We start from the raw sequence: 23,567 nt of genomic DNA on the forward strand, positions 1-23,567 counted from the left end.
CTTTTTTGTATATATATATATATTTTCTTCCTAACTCCCTCCATTGACAAAATCTGTTACACTTTTCCTTATATTCTACAATTGTTTGTTACCTTTACATACCTTTTCTATCTGTGAAAAGTCATTTATAAGTTTGTCAAGATTCACATTGCTAATCTTTTTCATACATCCTTCGCTGTTTTGATTCATATCTAAACTAGTGAAGAGTAGATAGTGTTAAACAAACAAACAAAATACAAAGCACTATAATAATGATAATAGTCCAAATACTAAAGTTTCTGTATTCCACTCATGGAGCACATTCTTGAGCTCCATTGCACTCAAGAGAATTTTTATTATACCCCCATTATTAACAATGATCAAATGAATTAAGGCTTCTTTACTCTTCTGCACACCCACTCCAGCCAAGTTTTCTCTAAACAAACCTAAAATTAGTGCAATGATATGTGCATATGTAGAAGCTACTTGTTCCTATTACACAAAAATTATGCCACCATTCATCATTCAGCTCTTTGCCATCAGTATGACTGCATTTAAAACCTGATGCATTACTAAATCTGATGCATAGCTTTTAAATATAGCTACCCATTCCAGTATTCTTGCCTGGAGAATTCCATGGACAGAGAAGCCTGGCAAGCTATAGTCCATGGGGTCACAAAGAGTTGGACATGACTGACTGACACTTGTATTTGTATGTATTTTCAATTTAAGGTGTTTAAAATATTTAACTATCATGCCACAAATAATTTTTGCTGTATTTCTTGGTAGTCTGCTTGTTGCTAGGAATTGAACTATGTCTGCTTCAAAATTCTTATGCTGAAGCTCTAAACCCAACTGTGACTATATTTGGATATAGAATATTTACGAGAAAATTAAGATTGAATGAAATCATAAAGGTGTGGCCCTAATCTGATAAGACTGTGGCCTTATAAGAAGAAGAAGGAGAGTGATTTTGTTCTCTCTCCACACATTCACACTGAGGATAGGCCCTGTGAGCACACAGTGAGGGGGTGGCTCTCTGAAACCCAAGGAGAGGGTCTTCACGAGCTATCAACACTGATGTCACCTTAATGTTGGACTTCTCAGCTTCCAGAACTATGAGAAAATAAATTTCTGTTGTTTAAGCCACTGAGCCTGTAGTATTTTGCTATAGCAGCAGCCTGAGTAGACATATACAATTAATTTTCTTATTTATTTGGCTGGCAACCTGTTTGGTAAATAAAGAACATAAGAAAATTAATATCCTCAAAGCAAGCACTAAGTATTTCTATTCTTTTATGTAAGAGTACTTTGGGGTATAACCAACTGCTGAAGTGAAGACTAAGAGTTCCAGTTTCAGTTCTATGGAATCAATCATAAGAAATTCTGCGGAATTCCAGAGGTAAGCTCATCTAGTTAGGATGGAGAAACTGACTTTTGCAAAACAGCAAGTATTTACATTTGAGGGTGGAAGAATGTCTAGAAGAATCAGGATTAAAACAATCTAAATGTATGAGATACATGTCTTTAGACTTTTCTCTAGCAAACACAAAGAAGAAAATAAAAATGTGAAATTTAGGTATTCTAGATGGAGGACAGGGTATGTGCCAATGCCTGGTGTGTGATAGTGCAGTGATAAGTAGTCCAGAGTAAAGGAAAGTGAAGTTGCTCAGTCATGTCTGACTCTTTGCGACCCCATGGACTGTAGCCCACCAGGCTCCTCCATCCATGGGATTTTCCAGGCAAGAATACTGGTGTGGGTTGCCATTTCTTTCACCAGGGGATCTTCCTGACTGAACCCGGGTCTCCCGCATTGCAGGCAGACTCTTACCCTCTAAGCCACCAGGGAAGCCCCAGTCCAAAGTAAAAGGTAAGTAAAATTCCTAAAATAATTACTCAAAGTAATTTTGGGGACATATTGTTTAAAACGAGGTACCCCAAAACACAGACATGGTTTGACAATTTGTTACTTTATAAAGAAATCCCATTTCCTTTCTCTTTTTATATTATACTGCATTAACAACTATTAGTAGTTTTAAATTTGAATTTTAGCTGTGTATTTTCAGTTTACTGAATTATTATCCTCTGTATCACATATAGTAGTAAAACTCTTAAATAGTTAAAACTTGATCCTTAAGACAGAAGACTGACTGTGATAGCATCCCATGATAAATTCAGTAAAATTCCTTTCGGGGTAAAATTTAGAAATCACCACAATTTAATATACTATTTTTGTTTAATTTATAGGATAATCTGAAGTAATGATGCAAAATCTTTTCTCACAACTTTTCTTAATTTCTAACATTTTTTTAATTAAAAATTTTTTTTATTGAAGTACAAATGATTTACAATGTTGTGTCATGCTCTTCTATACAGCAAAGTGACTCAGTTATGTACATATATTCTTTTCCATTATGGTTTATCACAGGATATTAAATATAGTTTCCTGTGCTATACAGTAGAACCTTGTTCTTCATCTTTCCTAAATATAACAGTTTGCATCTGCTAATCCCAAACTCCTAGTCCTTTTCTCCCCTACCCTCCTCCCTCTTGGCAAACACAAGTCTGTTCTTTATGTCTGCAAGTTTGTTTCTCTTTTGTAGATAGGTTCATTTATGCCATGTTTTAAATTCCACATACAAGTGATATTGTATGGTATTTCTATTTCTCTTTCTGACTTATTGCACTTAGTATTATACTCTCTAGTTGCATCCATGTTGCTACAAATGGCATTAGTTCATTCTTTTTTATGACTGAGTAGTATTCCATTGTGTATATGTACCACATCTTCTTTATCCAATCATCTGTTGCTAGACATTTAAGTTGTTTCCATCTTTCGGTTATTGTGAATAGTGTTGCTATGACCATAGGGGTTCATGGCATACATCTGAATTACAGTTTTGTCTGGGTATATGCCCAGGAGTGGGACTGCTAGATCATATAGTAACTCTACTTTTAGTTTTCTGAGAATGTTCCACACTGTTTGCCATAGTTGCTGTAGGAATTTACAGTCCTACAAACAGTGTATGAGGGTTTCCTTTTCTCCACAACCTCTTTAGCATTTGTTACTTGTAGACTTTTAAATGATGGCCATTCTGACCAGTATAATGTGGTACCTTATTATAGCTTTGACCTACTGGCCATTTGTATGTCTTCTCTGTAGTTCCTAACATTTTAAATAAATAAAAGGTTTTACTAGAGCTTTGTCTTGGAACCTGGCTCCTGAACTAAGTTTGTTTTAATTTGAGGTTGATTTCTCCCAACTCCTTCCTCCTAATCAGACCCTTGAAGTGTTTTCCTCATAAAATCATCACTAATATTACACTGGCTATCAACACATGCTATCACTTTTTGTCACACTGGACAAGCCATCTGATTGTTTCTAGATGTCTTCATTACCTCTCCTCCAATGCAGAAGGGACAAGATCAAGATCTCGTCAGTTGGTATGGTCTACTTGCCCAGTGGACTAGGTCACAGGCTGCTGATTCCGTGATTGGCAAATTCTTGCTGAGAAGCCAGGACTGACTCATGACCTCCACAACACCAAATTCAACCACCCCCACAGTGGGCGGCGGCCCCATTTCCTTCCTTGCCCTCGCCCCTACCCTGCTCAGCCGGCCCTCCGCACCCCAGGATAGCTTTGTGTTATCTCCTCAACCCCCACCCCCTTCGCCATACTGCGTAAGGCCTGCCCTGAGGCCTAGGGCTCCTGGTTTCCTCTACTCCCATTCTGGTGTCGCTAGGAGCTCAACTCTACAGCACCATAAAAAAATCCCCTGGGGTGGGAGAGGTGGCTGGGTCAAACTTCTGTCTCGAACCAGGAGACTGTGAGGAAGTGCTAAGTAAAGAATATCTGTGGAAAAGGAAATTCCGAATCCGCGGAGGAAAGGCCTGGACCGTTACCTGTTGTCGCTCGCGGTTTCCACAACCTCCCCACGCACAACTTCCTCCTGGCACTGGTCCTCCCCTAACTGCTGTCCCCTCCTCAGGAAGCGTGTTCCCCCAACAATGGGTCCGCCCTTCTCCTAGTCCCCACTGAGCCTGGCCTTAAGGCCCCACCTCCAGCCTTACCTCCTTGGGCTTCTTAGGTCTTTTCATGTAGATACTAGAATACGATTCAACACGTAGTGACTATCAGATCAATAATTATTTTCTGAGCAAAGAATAAATCACATTGGATTAAGTTTTGATTAATAAGTCAGCACTACTGAATAAATAGTAATCCATATTTATTCTAATAACATAAATCAGGCTTATAAAGTACCAGAAACTGTGCTAGGTGATGGAGATGAAATCATGGATATAATACAAGCTGTGCGGTCTGGAGTCAGTTAACGGATATGATCTCCTTTCCACAGAGCTTTGTCTTAGTAGCTCAGTGTTTAAGGGCATGGGTTCTAGTGGGTCCAAGCCCCAACTCTTCTATTTATCAACTGGGTGATCAGTGAACAGATTCTAAATTATACCTGCTTCAGTCTCTTTGTAAAAATAAACATTAGTTAATACCTACTTTAAGGGCTTCCCTGGTGGCTCAACTCATAAAGAAACTGCCTGCAATGCAGGAGACTTGGGTTCCATCCCTGACTTGGGAAAAGCCACTGGAGAAGGGAGTGGTTACCTGCTCCAGTATTCTTGTCTGGAGAATTCCATGGACAGAGGAGCCTGATGGCAGACAGTCCAAGGGGTTGCAGAGTTGGACAGGACTGAATGACTAACACTACAGGCTAATGCCTACTTTATAGGGCTGTTGTAATGTTTAAATGAAATGATGCACTTTAAAAGTGCTTAATGTACTTCGTGCCAAAGGTAAGTGTTAAAAGTATTAATTACTATAATTAAAAAAATTTTCATAACCATTTGAAAGTGTATCCACTGCCAACTTTCCCTGTTTACTTTTTTTTTTTTTGAGTGGGAGAGGGAAGATTTTTATTAATTTAATTTTTCTATGAACCCAAAATTGGCAAGCAGAAAAATGTAAACTGTAATAGGATAAATCTTACTTTATTATCTGAAAGGTATTATAGCATGGTAGCAACAGAACTAGATCAAAGTGGGAAATATGTGGGTGGGGGAAACCTCTTCATGCTGCTGACCAGTTAGTAATCTTAGAAAGATTGGAATTCCCAAGTCTTTTTTTTTTTTTTCACTTTAAAATAAGAAAAGTGGACTAAATAACATAAAATTTTAAGATTTTAAATTTGTCTTATGATAAAACATAGCTCATCAAAATGTTTTGAAAATGTTATCTTCTCATGTTCTTTACTGTATTGATTTCACAAAATTCACATACACAAACACACACATAGTTTAATTTTTAGAGATCTTTCAAGAGATGCAACTGCTGACTACCCAAGAGGCTTTCCTTGACATTAGTAACAACACATAGGGATATTTTTTTTTTCAGTTGTATTTATTTATTTTTCAATATTGTATCGATTTTGCCATACATTGACATGAATCTGCCATGGGTGTACATGTGTTCCCCATCCTGAACCCCCCTCCCACCTCCCTCCCCATCCCATCCCTCTGGGTCATCCCAGTGCACCAGCCCCGAGCATCCTATATCATGCATCGAACCTGGACTGGTGATTCGTTTTACATATGATAATTTACATGCTTCACTGCCATTCTCCCATATCATCCCGCCCTCGCCCTCTCCCACAGAGTCCAAAATGTATACATCTGTGTCTCTTTTGCTGTCTCACATCCAGGGTTATTGTTACCATATTTCTAAATTCCATATATATGCATTAGTATACTATATTGATGTTTTTCTTTCCGGCTTACTTCACTCTGTGTAATAGGCTCCAGTTTCATCCACCTCATTAGAACCGATTCAAATGTACTCTTTTTAATGGCTGAGTAATATTCCATTGTGTATATATACCACAGCTTTCTTTTCCATTCATCTGCTGATGGGCATCTAGGTTGCTTCCATGTCCTGGCTATTATAAACAGTGCTGTGATGAACACTGGGGTACACGTGTCTCTTTCAATTCTGGTTTCCTTGGTGTGTATGCCCAGCAGTGGGATTGCTGGGTCATATGGCAGTTCCATTTCCAGTTTTTAAAGGAATCTCTACACTGTTCTCCATAGTGGCTGTACTAGTTTGCATTCCCAACAGTGTAAGAGGGTTCCCTTTTCTCCACACCCTCTCCAGCATTTATTGCTTGTAGACTTTTGGATAGCAGCCATTCTGACTGGCATGAAATGGTACCTCATTGTGGCTTTTATTTGCATTTCTCTGATAATGAGTGATGTTGAGCATCTTTTCATGTGTTTGTTAGCCATCTGTGTGTCTTCTTTGGAGAAATGTCTGCTTAGTTCTTTGGCCCACTTTTTGATTGGGTTGTTTATTTTTCTGGAATTGAGTTGCAGGAGTTGCTTGTATATTTTTGAGATTAATTCTTTGTCCATTGCTTTGTTTGCTATTATTTTCTCCCATTCTGAAGGCTGTCTTTTCACCTTGCTTATAGTTTCCTTTGTTGTGCAGAAGCTTTTAATTTTAATTAGGTCCCATTTGTTTATTTTTGCTTTTATTTCCAATATTCTGGGAGGTGGGTCATAGAGGATCCTGCTGTGGTTTATGTCAGAGAGTGTTTTGCCTAACACATAGGGTTATTGAAAATGGCCTTTTGAATTGCTGATTCAAAATAATTATTCTTTTGTTAGTCACTCAGTTGTGTTTAACTCTGCACCAGGCTCCATAGTTCATGGGATTCTCTAGGCAAGAATACTGGAGTGGGTTGCCATTTTCCTCTCCAGGGGAACTTCTGGACTCAGAGATCAAACCCAGGTCTCCTGTATTGCATGCAGATTCTTTAACACTGAACCATGAAGCAAATCAATTCAAAATAATAAGTATGCAAATAATGTTATGTGTTACTTATTTTTTGAGATGAGGCCACTTTAAGACCCTCCTAAAATGTTACCTTCTCCATGAGGCATTCACTGATATTATCAATCATCAATGACCTACTTTTCCTTGTTCTATGCTTTTATTACTTTTTTCCCATTACTTTGGATCATACTGGCCTTCTTTGGTTTTTGTTTGGGCTGTTTGAATTGATATCTTATCTTTCCTGCTGCACTGTCTGCTCCTTGGGGGAAGAAACTGTGTTTGTGTGTGTATAATATTATAAATATGTATTTCTCTGTTGTGCCAGCATAGTCAGGATAAATAGATGAGCCAACACGCCAGAAACAAATCACAAAAATCTGGCTTGATTTTTCTAGTTTGAAACGAGTCACAAGCTTCTCTTCCAGTTTGTATATATTAGCTTTTTTTTTTTTTGAAAAAAAGCCCTGGTGAGTTCAAAATATATCTGTGGATGAGAAACTATATGAACTGCCTATGATTTCATCTTTAAAAAGGAAATGCCTTTCACAGTTATATTCATCAATACCATCTGAGAAACAGAAAGGACTCATAGAACATTTGCTCATAAACTGCCTGGAAAACCATAAGAGAAAAATAACTTACATTATTATAACATGGTAACAAAGGGAGTAGAAAGAAACTAATGTTAGAATATATTAAAAAGTACCTTGATTTGGAAAATAAATGCAACTGAAGAAAATCAGAAGTTACCAATTTATGTATGTAAGGATCTTAAGATGAATGATACATTGGTGTTTTTCTTGTAACAGACAACTTCATTTATTAATCCACTTTGAAATATTTAAGTTCTTGCAAGGTATCAGCTACTAAGGGTCTAGGTGCTAGGCAGAGCAAGACAAATAAGACATTCTCCTTCTGCTTCGGAGCTTATAGTCTCATGAGACGGCCTTTTTAAAATCATCAGCACTAACTCATCTATTTGTTAAAAAAAAAAAAAAAAAATGTTGAGCACCAACCACATTTGGGGATCTATGCAAACACTAGGAATAAACAAAACAGACATGGTTCCTGACCCCAGGGGCTTACAGTGTAGAGAGGAAAATAGATGATCAACAAGTAAATAAATGATAAATAAAAATTGTAATAAGTGCAAGAAAAGAAACAGAAATCCATGATTTTGATTTAAAAAGTGAACAGGAGTTGCATTAAATATAGTGCACTGTCATGGAGAATGTCTCAGAGCAGTAAGAGAGAAGTAAGCTCTGAGGGATACATCAGAATGTTAGCTGGGGGCAACAGATAGATGCCGGGGTTGCTTTTATTTGTCCCCCCTGCACTCTTGGCACACTTCTCCATGCTGTTATCTCTGTATTTATCTGATTCCCACATTTCACTATCTGCTACTGAACCATCTTGTCCTGTCTTCAACTGCAATTTCAGGTCCCAGTTCTGCGATGCCCTGGTTTTCGGCATTATTTGCGATAATTGGGTAAAAGACACTCTACATGGTGTGTACAGGATCTGTGACCCCATGGAACTATGTTGGTTGGACCGCTCTCCTTCTCCATGTAGAGAAAAGGATTCGGGCATGGTTCCAGGATAAATCCTAAACCATAGAATGTTTGGGCTACTTTTCTTGAAACAATCATCTTCATGTATGTAAATAGTCCATCTTTCAACAGGCTTCTGTTAAAAGTAGAATCAGAAAAATAGAATAACTGGGCAGAATTTGCATTTTTGGTTGAGGACAGAAAGTACAAATATTCTATTTATTCAGAAGAAACCAATATACTTTAGACATGAGCTTATGATAAAGGTGAATTATTTTTGTGAGAATTAAGGAATCTAGCCAACTCTTGGTAGCCAACTCAAGGTAGCTTGGTCTTCCATAGTTGGTTGGAGGTGACTATGGGGGTACTCTCAGTAAAAGTCAGATTTTTTTTTCAAAATACAGTTTTAAGTCTGCACAGGTACATAAACAAGTGATCCATGATGGCTTTAATGTCATAGCATGAATATTTAAAATGGATAACCAGTAAGGACCTACTGTATAGCACAGGGAACTATGCTCAATGTTATGTGGCAGCCTGGATAGGAGGGGAGTTTGCGGGAGAATGGATACATGAATATGTATAGCTGAGTCCCTTTGCTGTTCATCTGAGATTATCACAACATTGTTTGTTAATTGGCTATACCCCAATACAAAATAAAAAGTTTAAAAAAGATAATATGTCATGAGTTTGATGGCTTAAGTCTAGAATATTCCTTTGCTCCTGAGAACATCAACTTTTTCATAACATACCTTCTTAGTGATAACTTGGTTGTGGGTCAAGGGAATAAAAAGACTGTTAGGTATCCATGGGGTTGCAAAGAGTTAGACACAACTGAACAGCTAAGCACAGAACACACAGCTTCAATCCTGGCTTTGCACCTATGAGCTGTGTGATTCTAGGCCACTCAGTTTCTCTCTCTTCACCTTAGTTTCATAATTTTCAAATGAGAGCAAACTTCTGAAGATTGTGGAAGGGGTACATATACACTATGGACTATCACTCAGTCATTAAAAAGAATTCATTTGAATCAGTTCTAATGAGATGGATGAAACTGGAGTCCATTATACAGAGTGAAGTAAGCCAGAAGTATAAAGACCAATACAGTATACTGACACATATATATGGAATTTAAAAAGATGGTAACGATAACCCTATATGCAAAACAGAAAAAGAGACACAGATATACAGAAAATGAAATATTATATCTTATCAGGGCAGGCTTAGAGGAGGCCACAGGTATTTGTTGAATGAATTGGTGACTCAATGAACAATGTTAGTTTCTGAATCAATAAGCTACTGTGGTGTAATAAACTACTCTAAAGCTTAGTGGTTTGAAACAAACATTTATTTACCTAATGCTATTTCTGCTCAGAAATTTAGACTGAGCTCAGTGATCAGTTTTTCTGGTCTTGCCTGGGCCTGCTTATGAACTTTGGGTCAGTTGTGGATCAAGGAAGTGCTATAAGTGGCTTTATTGGTCTTGATTGGGCTCTCGCATCTTGGGATCGGAGTTGGGATGACTTTTCACTCTGTCGCTTGGTCTCTCATCCTCAAGCAGGCTCAGTCAGGCTTGTTCTTAGGGAGTGCCAAGTTTTCAGGACAGAAGCAGCTGTATGCAAGGCTGTCTAGAGGGCGAGGCTCAACACTGGCCCCCGCGACTTCCGCACCATTATACTGGCCAAAGTGCATTACAGGGCCAGCCAGATCAAAGTAGTGAAGCAACAGATTCCACCTCTTGATGACAGGCATTTTGAACAGGATGAATACAGGGAAGGTTGCCGGAGCCTGCCGGCAAATGAACTGGTCGAGAACGCAATTACCAGAGTACCTAGGAAAAAGAAGACTCAGAAAGAGAAAGATGGGGTTGAGAGGGACGGGGTCCGCTTGCGTCTGACTCCGCCAACTTTATTGAAGAATACCACGCCTATATATACGCTAACAGGAGTTACTAAGAATAGATCAAGGGTTTGCATACGTGCAGAGCTACAGATGTTTTAAATTCCCACACTTGAGATCAGTAAAGCATTAATTACCCTAGCGCCCAACATGATTAAGATCAATAGAACATTAGATAGAAAACAGACTTCATCAATAGAACATTATTTAGATGGAAAACAGGTTTCGAGCATGATGAGTTTATCAGCACCAGAAAAACAGGCAAAAGGTCACCGGTGTGTTTTTTCCCTGAAGGAGACAAATGCCAGTCTATACTTTAACAAGAAGGGGTGGCAGGACAAAGAGAGACCCTTTGTTCTCTCTTAGGGCCGTAAGGGGCCTGTACGTTCAGGCCGGCTCCCTGCAGAAGGTAATAATCATAGTCATTTTGCCAAAAAAAAAAAAAAAAAAAAAGACTTTTCAAAATAAAATTGTTACAGAGTGCATACTTCAGCAAAGGGGAAAAATGGCCTGTTGTATATAATGGTTAAGTATAAACCCAATAAAATTTGGAGGACATCTGACCAGAGGACATCTCGCTCAGACCATAAAGATTTTTTGTATTAGAAATATTGAAATTTGGTCATTAGTTCTAACAGTGGTTAGATAGCAATGTCTTTTGAGACAACTCCTAGTTTTAATCATCCATATACAGGGGTGTATGTATTCTCTTAGGAAGTTATAAATAATAAAGTAATATTAAAAAGAAATAGAAAAAATGAAGCGGCAGACGATTCTTAAAACAGAGCTAAGTGGGATGTCCTCCACACTGTTGCCTTCCACCAAAGGAGTCATTAGCAGCCTTGCCATTGGATCTCCAGAAAGGATTCATGAGTAAAAAACAAAACAAATAAGCAAAAAACTGACACACTGAAGCTAGATATATAAATAGGCAATATAGGTAACTATACCTATACTTATACCATAGCAGGGTAACTATCAACATTAGAGATAGAACATTCTTCTTGAAAAGAAACTGAGTCAGGTCAGAAAAGAAATCAGTATTACTCTATGAGTCTAGACCTTTAATGAAAGTCCTCCTTTTTCTTCACCATTTATTTGTCTTTGTTCAGTAAATCCTCAGATAATTACCTTCTTACAATCTCTTTAATAACTCCTTTCTACTATACTCAATTTGTGCCCAGTAAACTTAAGAAGAGGGGCTTCCCTGGTGGCTCAGACCATAAAGAATCTGCTTGCAAAGCAGGAGACCTGGGTTTCACCCCTGGGTTGGGAAGATCCCCTGGAGAAAGGAATGGCAACCCACTCCAGTATTCTTGCCTGGAGAATTCCATGGACAGAGGAGCCTGGCAGGCTACAGTCCATGGGGCTGCAAAGAGTTGGACATGACTGAGCAACTAATACTTCACTACTTCACTTCAACCTTAAGAAGAGGATGGGTGTTTGTTATGATCAGTGCATTCTGTTGGCAAAACTCTGTTAGCTTTTGCCCTGTTTCATTTTGTAAGGCTAAACTTACCTGTTACTCCAGGGTGCCTGTCAGCCTCTTCCAACAACACAAGAGAAGACTCTACTCATGGACATCACTAGATGGTCAATGTCGAAATCAGATTGATTACATTCTTTGCAGCTGAAGTTGGAGAAGCTCTATATAGTTAGGAAAAGTGAGACAGAGAGCTGACTGTAGCTCAGATCATGAACTCTTTATTGCAAAATTCAGACTTAAATTGAAGAAAGTATGGAAAACCACTAGACCATTCAGGTATGAGGTAAATCAAATCCCTTACAATTAAACAGTGGAAGTGACAAATAGATTCAAGGGATTAGATCTGATAGAGTGCCTGAAGAACTATGGACAAAGGTTCCTAACATTGTACAGGAGGCAGTGATCAAAACCATCCCCAAGAAAAAGAAGTGCAAAAAGGAGAAACGGTTGCCCAAGGAGGCCTTACAAATAGCTGAGAAAAGAACAGAAGTGAAAGACAAAGGAGAAAAGGGAAGATATACCCTATACCCATCTGAATGCAGAGAGTTCCAAAGAAGAGCAAGGAGATATAAGAAAGCTTTCCAAGGTGAACAATGCAAATAGAGGAAAATAATAGAATGGGAAAGACTAGAGATCTCTTCAAGAAAATTAGAGACACCAAGTGGACATTTCATGCAGAGATAGGCACAACAAAGGACAGAAATGATATGAACCTAACAGAAGTAGAAGATATTAAGAAGAGGTGGCAAGAATACACAGAAGAACTATACAAAAAAGATCTTCATGACCCAGAAAACCATGATGGTGTGATCACTCACCTAGAGCCAGACATCCTGGAGTGTGACGTCAACACTTTAGAAACACCACTCCAAACAAAGCTAATGGAGGTGATGGAATTCCAGTTGAGCTATTTCAAATCCTAAAAGATGATGCTGTGAAAGTGCTGCACTCAATATGCCAGCAAATTTGGGAAACTCAGCAGTGGCCACAGGACTGGAAAAGGTCAGTTTTCATTCCAACCCAAAAGAAGGGCAATAGCAAAGAATGTTCAAACTACTGCACAACTGCATTCATTTCACATGCTGGCAAGGTCATGCTCAAAATTCTTCAAGCTAGGCTTCAACAATACGTGAACCAAGAACTTCCAGATGCACAAGTGATTGGATTTAGAAAAAAGGCAGAGCAACCAGAGATCAAATTGCCAACATCTGTTGGATCATAGAAAAAGCAAGGAAATTCCAGAAAAATATCCTCTTCTGCTTTATTGACTATGCTAAAGCCTGTGTGGATCACAACCAGCTGTGGAAAATTCTTCAAGAGATGGGAATGCCAGACCACTGTACCTGCCTTCTGAGAAACCTGTATGCAGGTCAAGAAATAACAGTTAGAACCAGACATGGAACAATGGACTGGTTCCAAATTGGGAAAGGAGTATGTCAGGTTGTATATTGTCACCCTGCTTATTTAACTTACATGCAGAGTACATCATGGGACATGCTGGGCTATATGAAGCACAAACTGGAATCAAGATTGCTGGGAGAAATATCAATAACCTCAGATATGCAGGCAACACCACTGTAGTGGCAGAAAAGGAAGAGGAAATAAAGAGCCTCTTGATGAAGGTGAAAGAGGAGAGTGAAAAAGCTGAATTAAAACTCAACATTCAAAAAACGAAGATCATGGCATCTGGTCCCATCACTTCATGGCATATAGAAGGGGAAACATTGGAAACAGTGAAAGACTTTATTTTCTTGGGCTGCAAAATCACTGTAGATGGTGACTGCAGCCATGAAATTAAAAGACACTTGCTCCTTGGAAGAACAGCTATGACAAATCTAGACAGCATATTAAAAAGCATAGACATAACTTTTCTGGTAAAGATCCATGTAGTTAAAGCTATGGTTTTTCCAGTAGTCATGTTTTTCTAGGATGTGAGAGTTGGACCATAAAGAAGGCTGGACACTGAAGGATTGACACTTTTAAACTGTGGTGTTGGAGAAGACTCTTGAGGGTCCCTTGGACTGCATGATCAAACCAGTCAATTGTAAACAAAATATACCCTGAATATTCACTGGATGGACTGATGCTGAAACTGAAGCTCCAATATTTTGGCCACCTGAGACGAAGAGCTGACTCTCTTGAGATGACCCTGATGCTGGGAAAGATAGGAGGCGGGAGGAGAAGTGGATGACAGAGGACGAGATAGTGGATGGCACCACCGACTCAAGGGACATGAGTTTGAGTAAGCTCTGGGAGATGGTGATGGACAGGGAAGTGTGATGTGCTACAGTTGATGGGATTGCAAAGAGTTGGACATGACTGATAGACTGAATAATGACAATGACCTTAAGAAATCTTTCTTTCTTAGATTAATTCATATGTTACCAAAATAAAATTAGTTTTGGCTAATAAATGCAATGTGACCCACATAAGAGAAAATGTAAAGTTGGGAGCCAGTGTGAACACCTCCAAATCCCTTGCAAATTTCTTGAAATCCTCTTCATCCTTCTCACACAGAACCTCCCTCTGGCCCCTCACCTTGTGCTAGTTAAATGTTTTTCTCAAACATGAATAGAAGGGTACTTTAAAAATTGTTTCTTAATCACAGAATTAATTAATTAATCACAGAATTAATTTTCTCAGTGCACAGAATCTACAGTTTCATCTTGAATGTATAGCCTTTCAGTTACACTGAGGTTTAACTGTTAAGCATCTATAGGTATGCTTAATCATAGAATCTGACCATTTCTACAGAAAAAGATGCATTCCGAATACTGAACGTTTGAATTAATAATGAAATCTGGAACACACTAATTTTACATATTATATAAAATAAACTGGATTGATTTTTTTCTTTTTAGATTTATTTATTGGCTGTGGTGATCTTTGTTGCTGCACACGGGCTTTCTCTAGTTGTTGCAAGTGGGGGCTGCTCTTCATTGTTGTATCTGAGCTTCTTAGTGTGGTGGCTCCTCTTGTTGTAGAGCACAGGCTCTAGGCACACAGGCTTCAGTAGTTGCAGCTTGGGGGCTCTAGAGAGCTGGCTCAGTAGTTGTGGTACACAGGCTTAGTTGCTCTGCAGCATATGGGGTCTTCCTAGGCCAGAGACCCAACTGCTATGCCTTGCATTGAAAGTCAGATTCTTAACCACTGGATCACCAGGGGAGCCAAATTGGGTTAATTGTTTAAGGAGAAAAAAATTTTCATACTGACTGCATAAAATTTAGAAACATTTGAAGAACATGGAATATTCTGAACAAAATGACAAAGATCAATAAGAAATTGCAAAATAAAAAGCAAATGGTTGCAAAATGTTGACTCCTCTAAATTAGTCTATAAGTTTAGAGCTAAACTAATAATAATAAGTTTAGCTCCAGTATCGTGGTGGTGGTTGCTTTTAAAACATGAAATTTATTGAGGTAAATTAAATGACTTTTACATATTTTAAATAACATCCTCATAACCTATAAGATGGTCTTTATTATTTAAGATGGGTTCATATGATTACGTAAAATTCAGATTTTGGTTTAAGTAATAGGTGATTATTCAGTCAAAATCACATAAGTATGCCTTTAGATTCTAGAGTGTTCAAATGTAGTTGGAAATATGTTCATAAGCATTAATTACAAAACATTTTTGGGGAAAAATAAAATTCTATCAAACTTCAATAAGAGCAAAACTAGCATCAGTTAAATAACTGCAGTTAAACTAAAAAGAAATGAATTACTTTTAGAGACAGAAAACATAGCTAGATGCCCTGTTGTGGTTGTGGATGTTCAGAGGTTGGCTGCTGGGAAAGCTGAATCAGACCTGCTTGTCCACTGGATTCCTGGGTCCTCAGAGTGTTAACCCTTTTCTCTGAGGACTTGAACATCCAGTAGTTCTCCTGATCTTCGCAGGACTCTGCCCAGGACTGTATGTGAAAGAGTAGGGGCAAAAGGGCCACTTGGAAAAAGCTGGAATTTAAACCCCGTTTTCACCAGTTTTGTCTATCATGACCTTTCCCTAGTCTACCCCACTTTTCTTTTTGAGCTTTCTCTCAGTTGACAGAGCTGCCAATCATCCTTCTTGAGGTTTGTCTCACTGGAGATAGTCTGCCCTTGATAGAAGGAAGGCATTCTTTCTCACTCTTTTCCCAGGTCTTCAGCTATCTCCCTGGTTCAGCTGATGTTTTCACAGTTTGGGAAGTTATTGCTTTCTTTATTCATATTATAAGTGGTAAACACCCTCCTCTATTAATTTTCTGCAAAGTTGCACTACAGGTTCTTGATAAAGTTCAGGCCATATTTGCAGTTTCAGCTGAAGCTTTTGAATTTCATTTTTAACCTGAGAAAGTGAAAAGCCACTTAGCTTAGAAGTTCAGTCTTTCCTGCATGTCCTGAGCGCTCCCTGCCTGGCCCCAAATACTCAGTCCCTCTATTAACCTGACCTCCTCTCCTTTGGGACCATCTTTTAGAAGCTAGAGTGTTCAAATGTAGTTGGAAATATGTTCATAAGCATTAATTACAAAACATTTTTGGGATTTCTTTTAGGATTTCTCAATGCCCACCAGAAACAAGCATTTAAATAAACAATGAGGCTATTAGACTGATGTGGCTCTAATGTAGTGGGGGCTTATGTAAGCAAACCAAAATTTAAGGCTGTAAATATCTTAAGGTTACAAAATCAACACTCTAAGGACAATCAATCACAAACAGCTGACTAGGCTTTAAGTTATAGGCAGTCAGATAATTCATTTTCTTTGCTTCCACACTTTGTCTATGTAAGTCTTTCTCCTGGCTCCTATGGGTGGAGTGTTCTTAATCATTCTGGTTTGATGTTGCCTGATTGGAATCTATCTTTGCACGAATAGACCTTTAAACTTTGTAATATGACTCAGTTTATCTCTTAACACAAGTTATCAGAACATTTCTTCCAACTGTACATGGTTGTCTGGAAGGGGATTCTGGGTTGTTTTCTTCATCTTGTTATGTCTCCTGATTGGCACTTAAGCTCTGCCCTAGGCGGGGCTCCTTAACTTAGCTGAGCTCTGGTGGTCCAGGCAGACCCTGCCCTACCTTGGTGGAACTCCTTGGAGAATTCACTCCCTTCCCTCCTTCTCTGCCCACTCTCTTCTTAATGCTCCCTCTCCCTGACCCACTTTCGTGTTCTTATATTTTACTTTTCACTAATCTCTCTTAGTGATCTATGAATCTCCCATCAGGGTACCTCATGGCATTCACCACGGAGAAGGAAGTTGGTTCTCATTTTCCTGGGTTTTAGGGCACTTATCACTCTTTGAATTTCATGACCAGGTTAAGAAGGGAGGCTTTTGGTCTTTGGAGTTTGAAGAAATGTAATGTCTATTATATCTATTATTGTAAATTCAAATATAAATTTCATATCATGGCTTAAGTTACTTTATTAATCTAGCCTGCCTCTAAATTCTCTGTGAAGACTAGGAAGTGAGGTCTAACCACTTTCTTGTGTCTTGAATATGAGAACAACTCAGATAAAGCTGTTTGCATCTTTTCCTGGAAAAACTGATTAGATTGTCTCCTCTGAGATTGTGTTAAATCTTCACGAATAGAATTTACCTCTTTAATAAGAGCTCATTTCTGCTCCATGGGTGATATCTTCATGAGAGATTCTTAAACTCAATCTGGAGTTCTGGGAGCCTGTGTTCTACAAGAAAGTCAGTCCAGGTTTTTCCGTTCCTCCATCTCACCTGGTAGCTTTAACCCCTCCTCGACCCTTCCCTAATCACAAGAAAGTAACAATATTTAGTCTACTTCTCTCCATCATTAGAAGGTATAAGCGGAAGTTTTGGGACTTTACTGATTCAACAATGAGGCTTGCAGGAGGGGAGGGTGGGTAGAAGAGCTCTTACTCACCATCCTCCATTTCTTCTCCTGATTGTCATCATCTAAATACATGACATAAGGTCATGACTCTTGTCTGTTTCTTGTTGTCATTAAACTTTGTGACTGCTTTCATCTTTTTTTTGGTTCATTTTACTAATTTGTAATGTGGTGAGATTCTGTCATCAGTTATTATCTCCCATCTTTACCAAGAAGCATTAATAACAATTTGATTGTAAAGCAATTGTGTGTACAGTTTGAAATGATTTAAAGAGATATATAGCATTTTAATATCATTATAACTCCTATAAAACAATTTATCCATTAGTTTCCCATGACATTGCATGATTCTCAACTTGAGTCATCTCCTCAGCTATACGACATGAACTAAGACCACTTGGTGTCCACTTCTTAATTAACGTTGCTGCAGAAAGGTGATTTACAGTTCCATTGAAGCTGACATTGTAATCTCTACAGAGTTTATGTTAGGACTTTAAAGGGAGAATCCAGGTCAAAGAGGAAGAAGTGGCAACCTGTGACTTGACGCCTTTGTTCGCTGCTCTGTGTGACTGCACCTTGCAACCAGGGCCCCATTAGGAGCTTCGTTATTTATTTGCTAAAACTTGTTGAACTCTCTCAAAGCCATGTCTTGGGACAAACAAGATAACAGTGGAAAATAAAATATCTCTGAGAATCAAAAGGACTCATTTCAGTTTTAGGAAGTAGAAATACTACAGAAACCTAAGTTACAGAGGGCTCACAGACTCAGCTGAAGGGTTAAACACCTCTAAACTGCTAGGCCAAAGGCACCAACCTCTCCATCTGAATCTTTAGGCCAAAACACACAAAACCAGCTCCCAACAATGAAGCTTTTTCCATCATCACTGTTGGGGAATATTGGAAAATAATATTGCCTCACCCCCCAAAAAAGAGTGGGAAAATAAGCACATGGGATACAAAAGGAGATAACTTCTACCTGGATCCTTTTGCTTACTGAAGGAATCACAGAAAATCACGGAAAACCAGCTGCCAGGGTTAGCAAGTTGTATAAAATGAACACTGGTGAAATAGCTGTAGGGTCAGACCATTCAAGATGGCTGTTCTCTTGCTTTCTGTGCATCCCCTGATTGCCCAGGCTCTGCTTCACTCACACTGTATCCAAGAAGGACCCCATGGGGCCTTGGGCGGGGGGAGGGAACCACAGGCTTTCCTCCATATCATCTGCTTTGGTTCCTCTCTGAAGTACCTAGATTTGATAGTATTTGATGCACATTTCCTGGGTTGTTTTTGTAACAACTCCCCCTCTCCAACAAAGGGAAGATGTCAGCTACTTGATGACCATGAGCATAGCCCCAGGCCTCCTGCAGCCTAAGGACTGATACTGTTAACCCGTGACACCGCTCTGCTACCTCACCATCGGCCAATCAGAGAGTTGTGCAGAAGCTGACCATAGACCCAGCAACCCTCCCCCTTCTTCACCTGGCCTTTAAAAGTGTTATGCCAAAACCCTTCAGGGAGCTCAGGCCATTTCAGGCCGTGAGCCACCCGTCTCCTCACAGGGCCCTGCCATAAACTTTTGTTTGCTCCAAACTCTGAAGTTTCAGTTTGTTTGGGCTCACTGTGCGTTGAGCATGTGAACTTGCATTAGTAACATGACTATCCAGTTCTCTTAATTACAGGGCATCATCAGTGACTGCCTACAGTGCTTGCCCCCCTCCCCGCCAGGTGCAGGTTTCCCTGGTAACTGATGAGCCATGCTGACGTCATTGGCCCCATAAGTGGTACATCCGCCTCTGCTCCGGGTAGTGGAAGTTCCTGCAGTCAGTGGTCCGCCACCACCAGCCACAGTGGGGTGTAGTTCCATGACCTTTCGCTTCAGACAGGTAAGATTCCCTTCCCAGTAAACAGTTGATGCTTTTGTTGCTATTTCCAGGCTCTTTCTTTGGCCTTGAGGCTGGCAACTACAAGGCTTACGGTTCTGTGGGGTGCAGCCCAACAATTGATGAGTGAGCCAGGAGGCCGGAGAGACTCCGGTGAGAGCCAAGATGTCGGGAAATAAGAACGGGGAACGGAAAGGTGCTGGGGGGACCCTGGCATGGCTGTGCACTAAGGAATGGGTGCCCACAAAGAGAGTCCAGATGGTCAGGGCCCGTCTGAATTGGGACCCCAAGGTGGGCGACTCTCCTGAGGGCACTGAAGAAGAGGAAGAAGGTTGGGAGGAGGCCACAGAGGTCCCGGTCTCGCGGGATAGAGGTGAAGAGCCTCTCCCTTCTTCAGAGCGGAGGCAGCTGACTACTGTGACGGATGTTTATCATTATACTGACGATATCCTGTTAACCGCAGAGTCTCCTTCCTACTTCTAAAAGTAGCAGCCCTGCATTTGCCCTCATCTGACTGCAGAGGGGTGGCCGCGGAATACAGACAAAATGCAGGAACCTGGATTATCTAGCAAATACTTGGGTGTTATGTGGTTGGGTAAGATAAGCATTTACACTACAGAATTACAGACACAGGTTTTAGGGATGTTAACCCAGGGACAGGCTTGTGAATTAGATGTGGCCAGTTAACCGGAAGAGTTTGGTTGGGGCCTGTGGCAATGACAAAATGAGTACCTTTGGTCTTCCGGTTCCAGCTATAGAAAGGGGCAGAGTAATGTTGGAGCAACTGCTACATGCTGGCTACAGTGTGTGACGACAGGTGGAAGGCATTACAAAAGGCCTACCTGAGTCATTGGGCAACACAATAAAATCACTCTTTGGGAGCCCATAACAGCTGTGCGCGATGTACAGGACTCCCCTGGACTTGAATAGAGACTAAGGGGCCTGCTTTACTAGCCGTGAACTTCAAGTTTGGGCCAATAGAAATGACACACACTGGCCTTTCTACCTGCCCTATAATTCCACTGCTCCCGGGCTCATGGAAAGTGTAGGTAGATTACTTAAATGACAGTTAAGATGGAAACTTGCTCAGAATTAGGAGGCTAACCAAAGCCCTATGGACTATAACTGAATGTCCAGTGTTTGCATCATGAGCCCAGAGGCAACTAGGTCCTTCACTCAAGACAGTAACTCACTTTCATCCTTGCCACAGGATATAACCCCCTACCCCCACCCCACCAGGGGGTCACACCATAAAATGGGCCTGAGACTGGCAGGTAAGTCCCTGGTAGTTTGGGTTTTCTGCCTTTTGGGGAATAGGATCAAAAAGGGACTTAGATTTCACCTGTCTTCTACGTGGTCACACCTAAAACTACTAAAGAAATCTGGGCCCTTACGGGAGAGGTACCATGACATTAACCTTGGGGTCTGTTGATGTGTGTGGTCTGCAGTTCTCGGCTCCATCTGTGGCGGCTGAGGCTGGACAGGTGGTGTGGCCCTGCCAGCCAGGACAAAACCGCAGGCAGGGGTGGTATTATCTCAGAATGCTGTGACTGCCTGGACTTTGCTTAATGGTCATGTCTCCCCTGTACTGTGCCTGTCAAACATCTCATGTTTCATGCCTAGTCTGAGCAGAGGATATCTGTTGAGGACTCGGTGACAAGGGTGGTCTCATTGTGAAGTGAGTCTGATTGCTGGGTCAGCAGTGAGATGCTATAGAAAGTTGACCAGGCTAATGCCATTACTTGGGGACAATTGAGAACGCCTACCCCCTTCCTGTCCTGCATGCCAGGAGTCTGGCTCCAGAAATTGCCCACCTCTTGGTGAGTCACTGCTTTTTAGCATATCAAGTATCTTAACTCTTGATACCCTTTAGGTGCTGTTGTTTGTATTGCATTTGTGGTATTTGGTGTCAGCACACTTCTGTATAGCTGACCCCAGGGATATCATGGAAGAGGGGCAGACCAAGACTGTAAGGGTTGTACAGTGTATGTAGGGGTGGAGTGAATAGTCAGGCCACTTAAGATGACTGTTCTCTTGCTCTCTTTATACATCCCTCACATGACACTCCAATCCCCTTAATTATAGGGCTTAATCAGTAGCTAGACCACATAGTGAAAGTTGTGCAAGAATACTGGAGTGGGTTTCTATTCCCTTCTCCAGGAGATCGTCCCAATCCAGGGATCAAACCCAGGTCTCCTGCATTATAGGCAGATTTGTCTACCATTTGAGCCATCAGGGAAGCCCTCGTGTTTGCCCCTGCCCCAGTCGCTGGTTTCCCTGGTAACTGATGAGCCCACCTGATGTCAATTTCACCTATAAATGGTAGCCTCCTCCACAGGTAGTGAAGGTTGCTGTCATATTCTGCCTGCTCTCTACCATAGGTAGTGGATTGTCACTCCAGAACATTCTGTTTTGGACTGGTAAGATTCTCTATCCAATGAACGGTTGATTGTCTCTGTAGCTGTTTCCAGGCTCTTTCTTTGGTCTTGAGACTGGGAAACAAGTCTTGCAGGCCTGCAGGGTGCAGCCCAGCACTACCTACCTGATAGCTAGCTTTAGATGTGACTGACTTTATTATGGATTTTTTGGCTGTGCGGGGTCTTCACTGTTGTGCAGGCTTTTCTCTAGTTGTGGCGAGTTGGGGGCTACTTTCTAGTTGTGGTGAGTGGAGACTACTTTCTAGTTGTGTTGTATGGGTTTCTCATCACAGTGGCTTCTCTTGTTGCAGTGCACAGGCTCTAGGGTATGTGGGCTTCAGTAGTTGGGGCACATGAGCTCTAAAGCACAGGAACTTAGATGCTCTGAGGCACGTGGGATTTTCACGGATCAGGGATCAAACCCACATCTCCTGCATTGACAGGCAGATTCTTTATCACCGAGCCAGGAGGGAAGCCCAAAAGATTTTATGACTGGACATGGGTCGTGTTTTTTTTTTTTTTTTAAATCAAAGCCTTCCTTAGAGAAGGTTAGATATGGCTGGAAGTGCCAGCCTCCAAACGCTCTGACCAGAACTGGCTACACAAATTATGAGGCCCCTTGCATTAAAAACTAAACTTCAAAACTGAACAGAGCACTGAACCAAGGACAGACCCTTCTGTATGTGGAGCCTTGTGCTTGTACACAGGCCACACGCTGATGAAGCTGGCCTGCCTCCCACTCCTGAATTTTCGCACCACTGTTTTTTACCTTTTTCTAGCTTTCCTGTTTTTTTTGTCTTTGACATTTAGGGTCTGTAGCTGCTTGCTGGGAATGCTGGAGATGCAGAAGTGGAGGGAGGTACAGCGCCCCCTGGTGACATTCCTGAGGCATTGCACAATCTCCTGGGAGGATTGCAGGCATCTTCTGGGTTCCCTTTTGGGCTTTGTTACCATCAGTTTTATAGCCATAGTCCAGTGTAAACAATACTTTAGGATACAGGTGAATTTAGTTATTCCAAAGTTTCTTTGTTTAGAGCCAAGACTCCTCCCTGACCCTTTCTGTTGGTTGGATTTGATGGAGTCAGGGAAGGTCAGCACACAAAGCAGGGCTAAGACCACTGAGTCAGTTCGTTGCAAATAAAATCCACATGGGTCATCAATCTGTCAGCCAAAGTTAAAAGTCAGCTTTGATTAAGGTTTTGTTCTAGATTAAGATAAGAATTAGAAATGCCTAACCTGAAACTCTGCAACAGGCTAGAGCCCTGGATAAGCTTGTGATGAGTTTTGAATATCAGACTAAAGAACATAAAGATTCCTTTGGTTAAGACATGTGGCTGTCAAAGGATTGGCATGATCATACCTATGTTATAGCAAGATACTTCTAAGGCCACAATTTATGGAAAAAGTTGAAGCTGGGAAATTGGGCAATAAAATTCTGAACTCTTAGAGACAAGGGATATGTAGAAGTTGAATTCTTATTCATTTTTTCATTTTTTACTTGAAGTAGAATTGATTTATATTATACAACTGTGACTCAAATTCTTATACTCCATTTAAAGTTATTATAAAATATTGGCTATATTCCCTGTGCTATATAATGTATCCTTATAGCTTATTTTACACATAGTAGTTTGCACCTCTTAATCCCCTACCCCTATCTTGCCTCTCCCCACT

General features: G+C 40.5%; 1 protein-coding gene across 3 annotated transcripts in view; it reads right to left on the minus strand.

Annotated features, from left to right (window-relative positions):
* The window catches only part of CCDC152 (coiled-coil domain containing 152), a 36,011-nt gene extending 32,070 nt beyond the window's left edge, over nucleotides 1-3,941 (minus strand). The window contains exons 1-2 of one of the 3 annotated variants that reach the window (XM_043488499.1): nucleotides 3,884-3,941; nucleotides 103-196 (exon numbers count right to left, since the gene is read on the minus strand). In XM_043488499.1, coding sequence (XP_043344434.1) covers nucleotides 103-189 — 87 coding nt within the window. In that variant the 5' untranslated portion in view covers nucleotides 190-196; nucleotides 3,884-3,941. Of the gene's footprint in view, nucleotides 1-102; nucleotides 197-3,378; nucleotides 3,507-3,883 lie in introns of those variants that run through there. The other 2 variants (XM_043488501.1, XM_043488500.1) reach the window with 2 other exon arrangements.
* Between the last annotated feature and the right edge of the window lie 19,626 nt (nucleotides 3,942-23,567).

The sequence above is a fragment of the Cervus canadensis genome, chromosome 16, assembly GCF_019320065.1.
Source record: "Cervus canadensis isolate Bull #8, Minnesota chromosome 16, ASM1932006v1, whole genome shotgun sequence".
NCBI classification, from domain to species: Eukaryota; Metazoa; Chordata; class Mammalia; order Artiodactyla; family Cervidae; genus Cervus; species Cervus canadensis.